Raw genomic sequence first — 15,931 nt, 5'->3', positions numbered from 1 at the left:
CTGGAGACTACCTAAAGGGTATATGAGGTGTTGCTCCTCCAACCTGAGTTTAGCCTCATCATGTATGGACATATCTGAATGGGAGTGGAAAGCAGAGTTGAAGTGGGTGGCTACTGGGAGATCCTGTCTGTTGTGGCGGACGGAGCGGAGGTGCTCGACGAAGCGGTCCCCCAATCTGCGTTGGGTTTCACCGATGTAGAGGAGGCCGCACCGGGAGCACCGTGGTTCCAGTCAGGGTCAGAGTCAGAGGTGGATGGGTCTTCCACCTGCGGAAGGCCTGAGAAGTCAAGGTCCGAGGGGTTGGGGTCCGGGCTGGAGGCGGTCGTCGTCGTGGGCTCCAGGCGGGCGAGCTTGTGGTCCTTCTTGGACACGAGGAAGGAGAAGAAACGGCAGTTGGAGGCGTGAATCCGGTGGAGAATGAAGTGTAGGAGAGGTCCATGGCAGACGGTGGAGAGCGCGGCCCAGAGTGGTGGCAGAGAGAGGGACAGGGCCCGTAGGTATCTGGAACCTACCAGCCTTCTCCTTCCCACCTCCCCCCACCATCTTTATAGGGCCTCTGCCCCTTCCCTCTTCAGTCCTGATGAAGGATTCCGGCCCGAAACGTTGACTGATCATTTCCACGGATGCTGCCCGACCTGCTGAGTTCCTCCAGCGTGTTGTGAGAGTTGGTTATTCATGAGCCTTCCTCCTGATGGTGTGTTTCAATAGGTGATTGGATATCAGGCAGATAAAGCCGAGTGCAAATCTCCTCCCACCTTTCTAATCAGTGCCAACATCCAGTCAGTTGGTTTTTGAGAGCAACAGAGAAGGGAGCTCTGTGGGAACCCTTGCCACATTAAAATAAACATTTAGATGTCGCTCACCTTTAAGACAGAAAAACTTCCCAGGGTATCTATATAAGATCATTATCAAAGTCCAGGAATGGTCTCACAACTCCAGACACCTGGGTTCAATCCTGACCTCCTGCACTATCTGTGTGGTATTTGCACATTCTCCCTGTGGCCACATGGGCTTTCCCCAGGAGTTCTAGCTTCCTCCCACATCTAAATAATGTGCTGAGCAGTTAATCAGCCATCGTGAATTAACCCTTAATGTAGCTGAGTTGGGGGGGGTGGGGAACAAAAGGAATCAGGAGGGCATTGGGGAATGTCCCTTACTGGAAAAAAAACATTGGGAGCCCTCCAAAGGAGGGTCTGGAGCTAAAAGGATTGTCCTCTCATGAGAGAGTTAATAGGTTCTGTATTTCTTTGGGCTCAGAGAATGAGGGGAGACGAAGGTAAGCTAGCCAAGGATATAAAGGAGGATAGTAAAAGCTCCTTTAGGTATGTGAAGAGGAAAAAATCAGTTAAGACCAAAGTTGGGCCCTTGAAGACAGAAACGGGTGAATTTATTATGGGGAACAAAGAAATGGCAGACGAGCTGAACAGGTACTTTGGATTTGTCTTCACTAGGGAAGACACAAACAATCTCCCAGATGTAATAGTGGCCAGAGGACCTAGGGTAAAGGAGGAACTGAAGGAAATTCACATTAGGCAGAAAATGGGGTTGAAAATGTTCTATAGATTCAGGATCAGTTCCTGAGGATTGGAGGGTAGCTAATGTTATCCCACTTTTTAAGAAAGAAGGGAGAAAACAGGGAATTATAGACCAGTTAGCCTGACATCAGTGGTGGGGAAGACGCTGGAGTCAATTATAAAAGATGAAATAGCGGCACATTTGGATAGCAGTAACAGGATCGGTCTAAGTCAGCATGGATTTATGAGAGGGAAATCATGCTTGACTAATCTTCTGGAATTTTTTGAGGATGTAACTATGAAAATGGACAAGAAAGAGCAAGTGGATGCAGTGTACCTGGACTTTCAGAAAACCTTTAATAAAGTCCCACATAGGAGATTAGTGGGCAAAATTACAGCACAAGGTATTGGGGGTAGGGTACTAACATGGATAGAAAATTGGTTGGTAGACAAGAAACAAAGAGTGGGGATTAACGGGTCCCTTTCAGAACTGCAGGCAGTGACTAGTGAGATACCGCAAGGCTCGGTGCTGGGGCCGCAGCTATTTACTTTATACTTTATACTTTATTGTCACCAAACAATTGATACTACAATGTACAATCATCACAGTGATATTTGATTCTACGCTTCCCACTCCCTGGAGTACAAATCGATAGTAAATATTAAAAATTTAAATTATAAATCATAAATAGAAAATAGAAAATGGAATGTAAGGTAGTGCAAAAAAACCGAGAGGCAGGTCCTGATATTTGGTGGATACGGCCCAGATCTGGGTCAGGATCCGTTCAGCAGTCTTATCACAGTTAGAAAGAAGCTGTTCCCAAATCTGGCCGTACGAGTCTTCAAGCTCCTGAGCCTTCTCCCAGAGGGAAGAGGGACGAAAAGTGCATTGGCTGGGTGGGTCACGTCCTTGTTTATCCTGGCAGCACTGCTCCGACAGCGTGCGGTGTAAAGTGTGTCCAAGGACGGAAGATTGGTTTGTGTGATGTGCTGCGCTGTGTTCACGATCTTCTGCAGCTTCTTCCGGTCTTGGACAGGACAACTTCTATACCAGGTTGTGATGCACCCCAGAAGAATGCTTTCTACGGTGCATCTATAAAAATTAGTGAGGATTTTTGGGGACAGGCCAAATTTCTTTAGTTTTCTCAGGAAGTAAAGGCGCTGGTGGGCCTTCTTGGCAGTGGACTCTGCTTGGTTGGACCAAGTCAAGTCATTTGTGATATTGACCCCGAGCAACTTAAAGCTTTTGACCTGTTCCACTTGCGCACCACCGATGTAAATTGGGTCTTGCTGTCTGGTACTCCTTCTGAAGTCAACAACCAATTCCTTCGTCTTGCTGACGTTGAGGGATAGGTTATTGTCTTCGCACCATGCCACCAGGTTCATAATTTCCTCTCTGTACTCAAACTCATCATTACCCGAGATACGGCCTACAATTGTTGTGTCATCAGCAAACTTATATATTGTGTTTGATGGAAACTTGGCTACACAATCATGGGTGTACAGTGAGTACAGCAGGGGGCTGAGTACACTGCCTTGTGGGGTACCGGTGCTCAGAGTGATTGTAGAGGAGAGCTTGTCCCCTATTTTTACAGCCTGGGTCCTGTCTGTGAGGAAGTTGAAGATCCAGCTGCAGATCTGAGTGCTAAGGCCCAGGTTCCGGAGCTTAGGAATCAGTTTATTTGGCATGATGGTATTAAAGGCAGAGCTGTAGTCAATGAAAAGGAGCCTTACATATGCGTCTTTATTCTCCAGGTGTTCTAAGGAGAAATGTAGGGCCTCAATATACATTAATGATTTAGATGAAGGGATTAAAAGTAACATTAGCAAATTTGCAGATGACACAAAGCTGGGTGGCAGTGTGAAATGTGCGGGGGATGTTGAGATAATGCAGGGTGACTTGGACAGGTTGGGTCAGTGGGCAGATGCATGGCAGATGCAGTTTAATGTGGATAAATGTGAGGTTATCCACTTTGGTGGCAAGAACAGGAAGGCAGATTACTATCTGAATGGTGTCAAGTTAGAAAAAAGGGGAAGTACAACAAGATCTAGGTGTCCTTGTTCATCAGTCACTGAAAGTAAGCATGCAGGTACAGCAGGCAGTGAAGAAAGCTAATGACATGCTGGTCTTCATAACAAGGGGAGTTGATTATAGGAGCAAAGAGGTCCTTCTGCAGTTTTACAGGGCCCTAGTGAGACCATACCTGGAGTATTGTGTGCAGTTTTGGTCTCCAAGTTTGAGGAAGGACATTCTTGCTATTGAGGGAGTGCAGCGTAGGTTCACGAGGTTAATTCCCAGGATGGCGGGACTGTCATATGTTGAAAGATTGGAGTGACTAGGTTTGTATACACTGGAATTTAGAAGGATGAGAGGGAATCTGATTGAAACATATAAGATTATTAAGGGATTGGACGCACTAGAGGCAGGAAACATGTTCCCGATGTTGGGGGAGTCGAGAACCAGAGGCCACAGTTTAAGAATACGGGGTAGGCCATTTAGAACGGAGTTGAGGAAAAACTTTTTTACCCAGAGAGTTGCGGATCTGTGGAATGCTCTGCCTCAGAAGGCAGTGGAGGCCAATTCTCTGGATGCTTTCAAGCTCTTAAAGATAGCTGAGTCAAGGGATATGGGGAGAAGGCAGGAACGGGGTACTGATTGTGGATGATCAGCCATGATCATAGTGAATGGCGGTGCTGGCTCAAAGGGCCAAATGGCCTACTCCTGCACCTATTGTCTATTGTCTATTAATTCAAACATACAGTACAAGCCCCTGAGAAAATCTGACAGGGTAGTTGCTGGGATGGTCTTACTAGTGTGAGAGTTTTGGACAAGGGATCACAGCTACAAACTGAGGCACTGAGAAATCTCTTCTGGCTGAGTGGTTGATTCTCTGATCCTGCAGGTGATGAGAGCTGCATCATTGGAAATACTTAAAATGTAGCTGGGTTAATAATGGAATAGGAGTGTATCAGGAGAGTGCTACAGAGCAGTGAACAATAAGACATTAAGACACAGGAGTAGAATTAGGTCATTTGGCCAATGAGTTTGATCTGCCATTCCATTGTGGCTAATTTATTATACCTCTCCACCCCATTCTCCTGCCTTCTCTCTGTAACCTCGGATGCCCTCACTAACCAAGAACCTATCAACCTCCATTTTAAATATACCCAATGACTTTGCCACACTACCCAGCAACCCTGATAACCCCAATTTACCCTAACCTAACCGGAATAATTTACAATGACCAATTAATCTACCCAGCACACCTTTGGACTGTGGGAGGAAACCGGAGGACCTGGGGAAAACCGACACATTCCACAGGATGGACCGTGCTAACATGGAGAATAGCCATGGGCATATTAAGAGGCCATGTGTTTGTAGTGAGAGAGATCTGAGGTGTGGTGCTGCAGGGACACAAGAGTCTGACAGAAGTGCTCTAATGGGGCTGGCATGAATGCAATGTACCAAATGGCCTCCATCTGTGCTGTAATTCATTTGGACTCAGTACACCAGATAACTTTCAGCTCCTTCTGTAGTTACTCACTAACTGGACGCCTTGGTGCATGAGGCAATGACTTGCCAAGTTAGCCAAAGGTGTCAGTGTCAGGAATAGGGAAAGGAAGCCGTTGGAAAAGTCAGGAGGAAATTCTATCCTGAGGGAGCTGAAGGCAGAGCTCCAGGAGAGGTTTGACAGTAGAGATGGAAAGAAGACCTGGGGGTGCGGACAGTTGGGCTTTCAGGAAACAGGAAAGAGATCAAAGTGAGAATTGAGACCACAGAAGGGAGTCTTTAAAATGTGATACCACTGTCTGTGAGAACTTATGCTTATACATTCTGGAAACTGTTCCCACAGTTATAGAGCCTGTCGGATTAGGATGTAGAATTGTAGTTTAACTTTCCTATACTTATTTGTATATTTTTATATATCAGTTATATATACCTGTATGGTTTAGTAAAGGGTATGGGGTGAAAGCAGGGAAGTGGGGATGACTGGAAGAATTGGATCAACGAATGATTGAATGGCGGAGCAGACATGATGGGCTGAATGGCCTACTTCTGCTCCTATATCTTATGGTCTTATAGTAAATTTACCAGTAATTACAGCACAGTTGCTTTTGCATTTTTCTAGAAATGTCTTAGTTTTCAGTAGAAGGAGTCGCGCCACTTGAATCTGGCTATTTTAATAGGTTAATTCTTACCAGTAGAATTTTGTTTACTCCAGTCCAAGTATGAGACAACCATGACTTCTTTTTCCTTTGTCTTTTCTTTGTTCTGTCAGCTCCTCTTTCTGCTTTTGCAACACTTAATAAAATTATTGTAAACCGTAAATGTTATGCCTCTTTCTTGACTTCTGAAGAAACTTTGGATAACAAAAGTATCAGCATCAACAAGCCTTACAGTAGGCAAGGTCATGGGATTGTTCACCCAAACACAGGCTGGGCTGTAACTCCTAATCCACAGGTTTTCCCCTGCCTCAGTCCCAGGCAGATCCTACAGCCTGCTCATGTCTCTGGAAAAGGTGGACATTTGACTCAAGATCAGAGCTGGCACCCTCTCCTGCCAATGATCCACACAGTGGGATACAAACCTGTCAATGAAATGTTTGATAACAACATTCTTTTCCCTGTCCAGCAGTTTACAGCACATGAATTCTGTTCCCTCATCAACTCCACCCTTACATTTGCGAAGAGGATGTGTGAACAAACCGACCAGGCCTACAAGACACAAACAAGCCCTGTAACTTTAAAAGTAAGTTTCTGAAGCTCAATAACCTTAGCTCTGGGTAAAGGCAAAGTATAAACCAAGGGGTACAAATGTAAAATCCTCTGCACAGGGTCAATTGGGAGCTTAGGTAAAGTGTCTACCCTCAGAGTGGTGGGAAAAAGTGAAGGTGATCTAGCCAATAATATAAAAGAGGATACCAAAAGCTACTATCCATATGGAGCCCCTCCCTCGCCCACCCACAATCAAAAAGCTGGGATACAGAGCAACACACATGCACAAATACTGGAGGAACTCAGCAGGTCAGGCAGCATCTATTGAGGGGAATGAGCAGTCAATGATTCAGATCAAGGCCTTTCATCAGGACTGGAAATGAAGGGAACACAAGCCAAAATAAGAAGGTGGGGAAAGGGAAGGAGTACAATCTGGCAAGTGATAGGTAAGGCCAGGTGAGAGGGAAGGTGGGTGGGTGGGGGAGAGGAGATGAAGTAGGAAGCTGGGAGGGGACAGGTGGAAAAGGTAAAAACCTGAAGAAGGAATCTGACAGGAGAGGAGAGTGGACCGTGGGAGAAAGGGAAGGAGGAGGGGCACCAGAGTGAGGTGATGGGCAGGGGAGGAGAAGAGAAGCGGTGAGAGGGGAACCAGAATGGGGAATGGAAAAAGAGAGAAGGAGGGAAGGGGAAGTAATTATTGGAAGCTAGAGAAATCTTTGTTCATGCCATCAGGTTGCAGTTGGAGAACTGTACAATAGAAAGTTTTGAGTTAGGGTGAGGAAGGATGGGTGGGGGTGACCTCTATAGACATGTATACTCTGTATATAATTCAGAGGAGATTGATTGGGGAAAGATGGAAAGGAATAACAGGATACGCTGTGGCATTGAACATATCCATAAAGGACAATGAATCATTAGACATTGGCAGTATGGAAGCTGGATACCTAATGCAGTTTAAGCATCAAACCAGAGGACATAAGGCCAAAGGACAAATCCCAGGGGATCTCTGAACCACTCATGGGGCTTCAAGATCATGAAGCTATGAAGGGGGAAGGAATCTTGACCTAATCATTAAATGTCTCTCACACACAGGACGTCACGTCATTTGGAAATAAATTCATTGCCGATGATTCTGGAGTGGAGCCAACCTCCGTCTTCCTGGATGCCATGGAGAGTTTTGCATTAGTTGCTGCACTGACCTCACCTTCTGAAGATCTCAGACCTATTATCACTGCGCACCTGGGTACAGTCTGCTCCCTGAACACTGACACAGCTGGTTATAGGGTGGTACATGGGCTCACATCGTCCTAAACATTTCTACTGTTTCATTATTTCTGGAACTTTTATCTCATCTGGTCAAAGTAACAGAGCAAACAAGCTCAAGGATCTCAACCCAAAATGTCGACTGTTTATCTCTTCCGTGGATGCTGCCTGACCTGCTGAGTTCCTCCAGTTGTTCTGGATTTCCAGCATCTGCAAATTGTCCTATGCTTACAAAAGTTCGTACAGAACATTTAAGAGGCTCTGAGATAGGCACGTCAACGCATAGAGAGTGGAGGGATATGGATCATGTGCAGGCAGAAGGGATTACTTTAATTACTAGTTTAATTGGTGGTTGCCGTCATGTCCGACGATGACAGAAAACCTGTGCAGGAGAGTTTTTAAAGTGGAGAAGCTGATGCACTGGGCAGTTCCACTTTCTGAACCTCAGATCCAGTGGTACGAACAAGGGTCACAAACTGTGCTCTTCCCTGGTTGCAACTGGTGACCATGACATCTTTTGTGCCTTTTGCCCTGCACAGAGTGTTGCAGTACTGGCTTCCAGGCCATCAGATCTCACTGTAGATCTTATCCGCCCGGAGCGCTGGAGCTGGCCCCACATACTGGGATAGGCATGTTCCTATCTCACCGGCCAGCTACCCTGACCTGGTTTAACCTGTTGGATGAAGTGCTGTGTCAGGAGTGTGGCCACTGTTGCATCCAAACAGCTACTTGGAGCCACAGGTAAGTGGCTTCGGTCCCCACTGAGCACAAGTGAGTGAGCTGCCCCAGAATGGATATAACAAGCCCCTTCACCAGCGGTGCTACCCATTCCTGGACATCCCATACATGCTAGAATAATCAGTTCAGCACAAGATTATGGGCTTGAAGACCTCTTCCTGTGCTGTACTCTTCTATGTTCTATGTACACCCTGATCAAGTCTCTCATCATCGTGAGCTGTCCCAAGGTTAACAAAGGCTCTTGCTGTCATCATCAATGTTGGATCCAATTTGCTAAATTCCCCTCAGCTAATCACTGACCTCTTATTCCAAAACTTTTTTTGGAATATACACTGAGTGGCCACTTTATTAGATACACCTGTATGCCCTCTCATTAATGGAAATATCTAATCAGCCAATCACATGGCAATAACTCAATACATAAAAGCATGCAGGCATGGTCAAACAGTTCAGTTGTTGTTCAGACAAAACATCAGAATGGGGAAGAAATATCATCCAAGTGGCTTTGACCTTGGAATGATTGTTAGTGCCAGTCTGAGTGGTTTGAGTATCTCAGAAACTGCTGATCTCTGGAAAGTTTCACCCATAACAGTCTCTAAACTTCACAGCTAATGGTGCAAAAAAAAAAAAATCCAGTAAGTGGCAGTTCTGAGAGCAAAATGGATTGTTAAAGAGAGGGGTCAGAGTAGAATGGCCAGACTGGTTCAATCTGTCAGGAAGGTGACAGGAACTCAAATAACCACACATTACAACAGTGGTGTGCAGAAGAACATCTCTGAATACATATTGAACACATTGAACCTTGAAGAGGATGGGCCACACCAGCAGGTGACCACAAAGATGGTGGTATAACACAACAGTGAGGCATTAGGTTAGATTGCAACAGTTATAGACAGAGGAAGCTCATCACATTTCCCACTAGTGAATGACTTGTTTCTCTTGGATCCTAGGTCTTGACGTGCGCATAGTTCAGGTGAGTGACCAACGCTCTCAATCGAAGGCGCCCGAGAGAATAACACTCCTGGCAAAGGGAAATGTGCTGGATGTTTATGCAACAAGTGTGGTTGGCGATAAAAAAGCAGGTAAATTGTCAGCTCATTGCTTGAACGTAAGGATGAGCAGAAACAGCTGCTCGGCCCTTTGATAAAGATATAAAAGAGATAAAGACTAGCTTTATTTCTTGTATGTATCTCAAAACACAGAGCGAAATGCATCATTTGTGTCAACAGCTGAGAGAGTACGAGGATGTGGCAGGGGCAGCACACAAGCGTCTACTTGATTCCAGCAACGAGATAACCTGTCCACAACTTAACCCATACGTCTGGGATATGGGAGGAAACCAGCGCACCTGAAGGAAACCCACATGGTCATGGAGAGAAGATATGAACTCCTTATAGACAGTGGCTGGAATTGGACCCCAATCAGTGATCACTAGCACTGTAAAGCAATTGGCTAACCTTTATGTCACTGTGCCGACACGGTACAGCGGTTGGTGCATGTCAGCAGATCTGATGCACCTCCCTTCCTGTGGCCCAGAACTCTCTCTCTCCACAGTGGACTAGACGCTGACTATCTCTAAATTCCCTCGCACTCTCTAGGGAAGAGATGCTGAATAATCATGACTCGTCAGGAGAAGAAATCCCTCCAACCCCTTTTTGAATTCAGGATCCACAGAGGCAGTTTCCACTACTTATCAACCCCCAGGAATGGTTTTAAGGCCATAAGACCATAAGATATAGGAGCAGAATTGGGCCATTTGGCCCATCAAATCTGCTCCATCATTCCATCATGGCTGATTTATTATCCCTCCCAACACCATTCTCCTGCCTTCTCCCTCTAACCTTTAACTTGTAATAATACTATGAATATTTAGAATGAAAATTGAAAAATCACATTCTTTTGATTTTGTTTATTAATTGATGGGTGTACTGAAATACAGTACAACAAAGAAAATCTTTCAAGTTTCGTACACTTTTTCTTGCTGCATCCAAATCCAGCTGTGCGGCAACAAAGGCTATGTGCACGGGAGCATTTCAGTTACGGTGCAGCCGCCCACCCGCACAGTTTACAGAGAACAATGATGCTTGCTTTCGTTACTGTGTCAGTGAGTGGCACCTTTCCTTGTGAAAACTGGCCGTCTCCGGGAGATCAGTGGTCTCCGAGAAGACAAACCACTGACCCACTGACCTGGGGCTGGCTGGTTGATGATGGTTCTGCTCTCAAATGCTGACTGACCAACTCTGTGCCTTCTGCCCCTCTCTCATACAGGAGCAGCCATTATTGTCTTCCTCTCCTACAAGGAGCTGAAGTCTCTGCAGTCAGGGGAATTTATCAAGGAGGGGAGATCGAGACCCTTCCAGATGCGGTCAGAGGTGGTCTCAGCTGTTATCGGAAACCAGAGGAACCAGCACTTCACCGAGAGCGTCAACATCACCCTGAGGCACACAGAGGTGAGTGCCAGAGGAAAGGATGGTACCACAGGCTGTGGTAACTGATCCAGGGTTTTACTCACGCTGAGGTGGGTAGGTGGTACAAGGAGACAGGACGGAATGACAGACTCTAGATCATCACGGGGTTCTACTCTGGACACTTGAGAGGTGGATAGGTGGTGCGAGGGGACGGGACGGTACCACAAACTCTGGGGACTGTCACAAGATTACACTCCAAATGTTTCAGGTCATTCACACATCAGTTCCCAAGTCCTCTCCTGTCAGATTCCATCTTCTTCAGTCCCTTACTTCTCCCAGCTTCTCAATCACTTCATAGCCATCCACCCACTTCCTGGCACCTAGTCTTACCTATCAGCTGCCAGTTTATACTTCTCCTCTCCCGCCCCCCCCACCTCCTTATTCTGGCATCTTCCCCCTTCTCTTTCAGTCCTGATGAATGGTCTCGGTCAAAATGTTGACTATTTATTCCCACCATCATTTTGTGTAAATTCCCAAGTCTGAACTTGCACTGTCCCATTTGCACAGTACTCTGACCCGTACACTGCTCCACACACTGACCTGTACGCTGACCCAGCACAGGCCGGCCAGTATGCCTGTCCACGCACTGACCTTAACCCACCGACCCATACACTAATCCACACACTGTCCCGTCCCTCGGGTCAGGTTTAATTATTTTTGCCTTCCTCTCAATTGCCCCACCCTTCTTTAGGGACTCTGCGGTCTGGTAATCAGGGTCACCTTTACTTCACCCGCGTCCCCTTCTCACTGCTACTATCCATGTCTCCAGCTCACTCCTCCCCAAATTCTGGGATCACCTCCCCAAGCCTTGCCTCCTTTAGCTTCTTCCCTAAGCCCATCCTCGTGTACCTACTGAGTGTCCACTTCCATTAGGCCAGACCCTCGGGAAGGACGTTGTGAAGTTTCATGGTGTTGAAGGTGACATTAACTCAAACTTTGATGCTGTGAATGTGTGTCCTGTGCAGGATCCGGTGATGGATGGATGGATATTTTGCGTTTACTGGAACCATTCCGGACATGCTAGTCACTGGTCACCCGAAGGGTGTAAAGTCTTTCAGTCCAACGACACACACACTACCTGTGGCTGCCACCATTTCTCCAGCTTTGCTATTCTCGTCTCAACCAGTCAGGTACAATCATGGCAAACTTACTGCTGTTTACTACAGTGGCTAGGTTATCAAAACTGACAGCATAATCCCACTCATCCGGAAGGGACCTAGATTTATCTACTGATTGTTTCTTACCATTAACATTGCTGCCAGTAATCAAATAAATTCAATGTTTCATCAATGCTCTCAATTGCAGGAACAATTTTCATTTTTGTTCTGATTAATCTGTAGCAGGTGGTGACCTGGTTTCATTCCTGGACTCCTGACCCTTGCTCAGGATCCAAGTGTTCGCAGGGATCATGTCCGCTCATGCTTTCCCAGTCAGGCATAGTTATACTCCAAGTCACAGAAGCAGCTTTTCAGAACTTTAGACCAACATGTGAATGGGTAGGGAATGGTGGGGTCTGGCAGACACAATTAGTTAGTCTGGCATCCTGGTCAGCACAGACAGGGCCTGTTCCTGTGCTCTTCTGTTCTATGCTTTGTGCTGTATGAGGCAGGAATCCTTGTCATTGTCATAGAAAAGTACAACACAGAAACAGGCCCTTTGGCCCATCTAATCTAGTCAAGCCAGCCTTCTCCTATCAACCAGTACTGGGACCATCGCCCTCCATACCCCTACCATCCATGTACCTATCCAAACTTTTCTAAAATTTTGAAATCAAGCTCGCATGCACAACTTGTGCTGGCAGTTCATTCCACACTCTCACAACCCTCTGAGTGAAGAAGTTTCCCCTCCTGTTCCCTTTAAACATTTCACCTTTCACCTTAACCCATGACCTTTTGTTGTAGTCCTACCCACCTCTGTGGAAAAAGCCTGCTTGCACTTACCCTATATATACACCTCATAATTTATATATTCTAACCTATTCAATCTTTCCATATAACTCAGGTCCTCCAGACCCAGCAACATCCTTGTAAATTTTTTCTGTACTCTTTCAACCTTATTTACATATTTTCTGTAGGCTGGCAACCAAAATTGAACAGAATACTCCAAATTAGGCCTCACCAATGTCTTAAACAATTTCCACATAACATCCCATCTCCTGCACTCAATACATTGATTAACAAAGGCCAATGTGCTAAGCTTTCTTTACGGCCTTATCAACCTGTGACGCCATTTTCAATAAATTATTCCTAGATCCCTTTGTTCTGCCGCACTCCTCAATGCCCCCGTCCCCCAAAGTGCAAAACCTCACACTTGTGTTCATTAAATTCCATCTGCCATTTTTCAGCCCATTTTTCCAGCTGATCCAGATCCTGCTGCAGGCCATGATAGACTTTTTCACTGTCCACTACACCCCAAATCTTAGAGTAATTCTCAAAATTACTGATCCATTTAACCACATTATCATCCAGATCTTTGACATAGATGACAAACCCAGCACCGATCCCTGCAGTAGTACACCACTAGTCACAGGCTTCCAGTCAGAGAACCACCCTTTGGCTTCTCCCACAAAGCCAATATCTGATCCAATTTACTACCTCATCTTGAATGCTGAGCGACTGAACCACCTTGGCCAACCTCCCATGTGGGACCTTGTTAAATGCCTTGCTAAAGTCTATGCAAACAACATCCATCGCCTTTCTTTCATCCATTTTCCTCATAACTGCCTCGAAAAATTCTGTAAGATTGGTTAGACATGACCAACCATGCACTAACACATGCTGACTATCCCTAATCGGTCCATGATTATCTAACTACTCAGACGTCTGGTCCCCTGGAATCCCTGCCAATAACTTTCCCACTCCTGAGTCAGGCTGACTGGATGTTGGAGTGGTGTACCAATCCAGAGCTGTAGTTGCTTGGTCTCAGCTGCCTCATTCACTGAGTCCCACACTCCTTCCACAAAAGGAGGAAGCTGACAAGCAGAGTGTGATCCCACCTTAACCCTGTTTGTCCCCATTCCCTGGTTCCTGGGAATCTGGAATAACAACATAAAGTGCAGTGGATCAACATGTGGCAGATCAGGCAACAGCTGTGGTGACATTATCTGTCAGAGTCATGGTCAGACAGCACAAAAACAAGTCTTTCAGTCTATCATCAGCCAGCACTCAGGCCTTAGCCTTGATGAAGAGACTGTTTCACCCTCCAAAGCTGCTACCCAACCCGCCAAGTCTCCCTAAGACATCCCCCTTTAGTTCACATTTCCTCTGCTGCTTCTCCAGCAACCCCCCCCCTCCGCCGAGGGAGGGGTCACCAACACAGTCCGCCTCCTGAATGAGAAAGAGCCAGGTTTGTTCATGCCCTGTGTGGAACCACAGATCTGAAGGTGCAGGGGTTAAAATGTAATGGAACATGGGGTCCAGTCCCTCCCCCAACTGCTCCCACCATCCTTTCCATGCCTCTGATCTTCCCATTCACATATCCCGTGCAGATTCCCCAGCTGACACACCTTCCTGAGTGGGTAACAACAGCAAGTCCCCCACTGTCACTGGGTCTAGACCGCCAAACTCCCTTCCCTCTGACAGAGTACTTTCCCCGGAAGGGCTGCAAGGGTTTGGAACAATTTCTCACCCCCACCTTTTCATGGGATAACTGTGGATGGGCAAGAAATGCTTGCCTTCCTGCGCCTCAGGGTCGGAGTTGGGCCAATACTCAGAGCAGACTCGCTGGGCCAAATGGCCTAATTCTGCTCCTTTAACTTATGGTCCTTTATCCATGATCAGTCCTACCTTACTTGAGTCATCTCCTATTCTTTACGTACAGAGGAGATGTCAGGGGTAAGTTTTTTACCTAGAAAGTGGTGAATGCGTGGAATAGGCTGCCGGCGACAGTGGAGGAGGCGAATACGATAGGGTCTTTTCATAGACTCCTGAACAGGTATATGGAGCTCAGAAAAATAGAGGGCTATGGGTAACCCTAGGTAATTTCTCAGGTAAGGACATGTTCGGCACAACTTTATGGATGGAAGGGCCTGTATTTTGCTGTCAGTTTTCTGTTTCTAAACATGTAGATATGACTAGATATTCCATATCTTTTGTCAACCACAGTCCCTTCACCCTACCATCATTTCTCTGCCTCAATGGGACAAACCTATCCAGAACCCCATGCAAGTGCTCCCTAAACTATCTCCATATTTCTATTGTGCATTTCCCTGAGAACATCCATTCCAAATTTACGTCCCCAAGTTCCTGCCTAATCATATCATAAGTTCCCTTCTTCCAATTAAATTAACTATTTTCCAATATTCCATCCCTATGTTGTTGATCCGGTGTAACCTGGGGAGTGTGTGGAGGTGAGTGTACTGGGAGAGAAGATGATGTGCAGGAAGGGAGGGGGAGTCACTGGGCTCTCTCAGTAGTGCTGGGAATGACGGAGGAATTGTGTTTCAATGACCCTTTGGTTCGTTCCTGTGTGACAGGTGTGGGAAGACAATGATAAGTCCCTCAGCTGGATAACTCTAGTCGGACTGACCACATCTCTCTTGTGCCTGGCCCTCGCCATCTCCACATTCCTGTTCTGCGTCCAGACAAAGAATTTCAACATCACCATCCACATCAACCTGTGTGTCAGCATGTTCCTGGGAGAACTGCTCTTTCTGCTTGGGATAGAGAGGACCAACAGCAAGGTGAGATGGCACCAGTCCTTCCCTCAACTCATCCACCCAAATGCTCTGGTTAAATCCATCAATTTACCCAAACCTTCTTTATTAGCTTCCCTCAAATATGCCCATTAAGCCTCTTAGCGCCTTCAAACACATGGCTTCCAAACTGCCCATTTCCCTGTGCATTTTCTTATCCATCCTCTGTGAAGGCCAGTTCCTGCTATCACTTTAACCACAGCATACTCTTACCTCAAGTTTGTGGGCTCAAGTCCCATTGTACCTGGGCTGTCTTTCTACCGGCTGAGACACTTCCGATGCTCTAAACCTCTGCTGCTTGGGCAAGATGGTCTGTATCATAGTGACCAATTACTGACCAACAAACAGTTCCAGGCTACAGTAAGGGGCCAAGGCATCACCCCCGACTGGTAGGAGATGGCTTGATCTCTGAGGTCCTAGTGAAAGACAAAGCCCTCTCCTGATGAAGGAAGAATGAATGAAGGGGCATCAAGACCTCAAAGCCAGTGAGATGGACAGGAGGAATCGATTGTGTGGGTTGGCTATGGATGAGAGTCTTG

The 15,931-nt window shown here is 46.4% G+C and overlaps 1 protein-coding gene across 1 annotated transcript in view; it reads left to right on the top strand.

The window, feature by feature from the left end:
- The window catches only part of LOC134339298 (uncharacterized), a 96,636-nt gene that overhangs the window by 27,854 nt on the left and 52,851 nt on the right, over window positions 1-15,931 (top strand). The window contains exons 7-12 of the mRNA XM_063035675.1: window positions 6,148-6,264; window positions 7,323-7,473; window positions 9,182-9,313; window positions 10,500-10,681; window positions 11,665-11,829; window positions 15,174-15,380. Of these exons, the coding sequence (XP_062891745.1) occupies window positions 6,148-6,264; window positions 7,323-7,473; window positions 9,182-9,313; window positions 10,500-10,681; window positions 11,665-11,829; window positions 15,174-15,380 (954 nt within the window). The remainder of the gene's footprint in view (window positions 1-6,147; window positions 6,265-7,322; window positions 7,474-9,181; window positions 9,314-10,499; window positions 10,682-11,664; window positions 11,830-15,173; window positions 15,381-15,931) is intronic.

The sequence above is a fragment of the Mobula hypostoma genome, chromosome 29 (genome assembly GCF_963921235.1).
Source record: "Mobula hypostoma chromosome 29, sMobHyp1.1, whole genome shotgun sequence".
Lineage (NCBI taxonomy): Eukaryota > Metazoa > Chordata > Chondrichthyes > Myliobatiformes > Myliobatidae > Mobula > Mobula hypostoma.
This window is presented reverse-complemented; position numbering and strand designations above follow the sequence as displayed.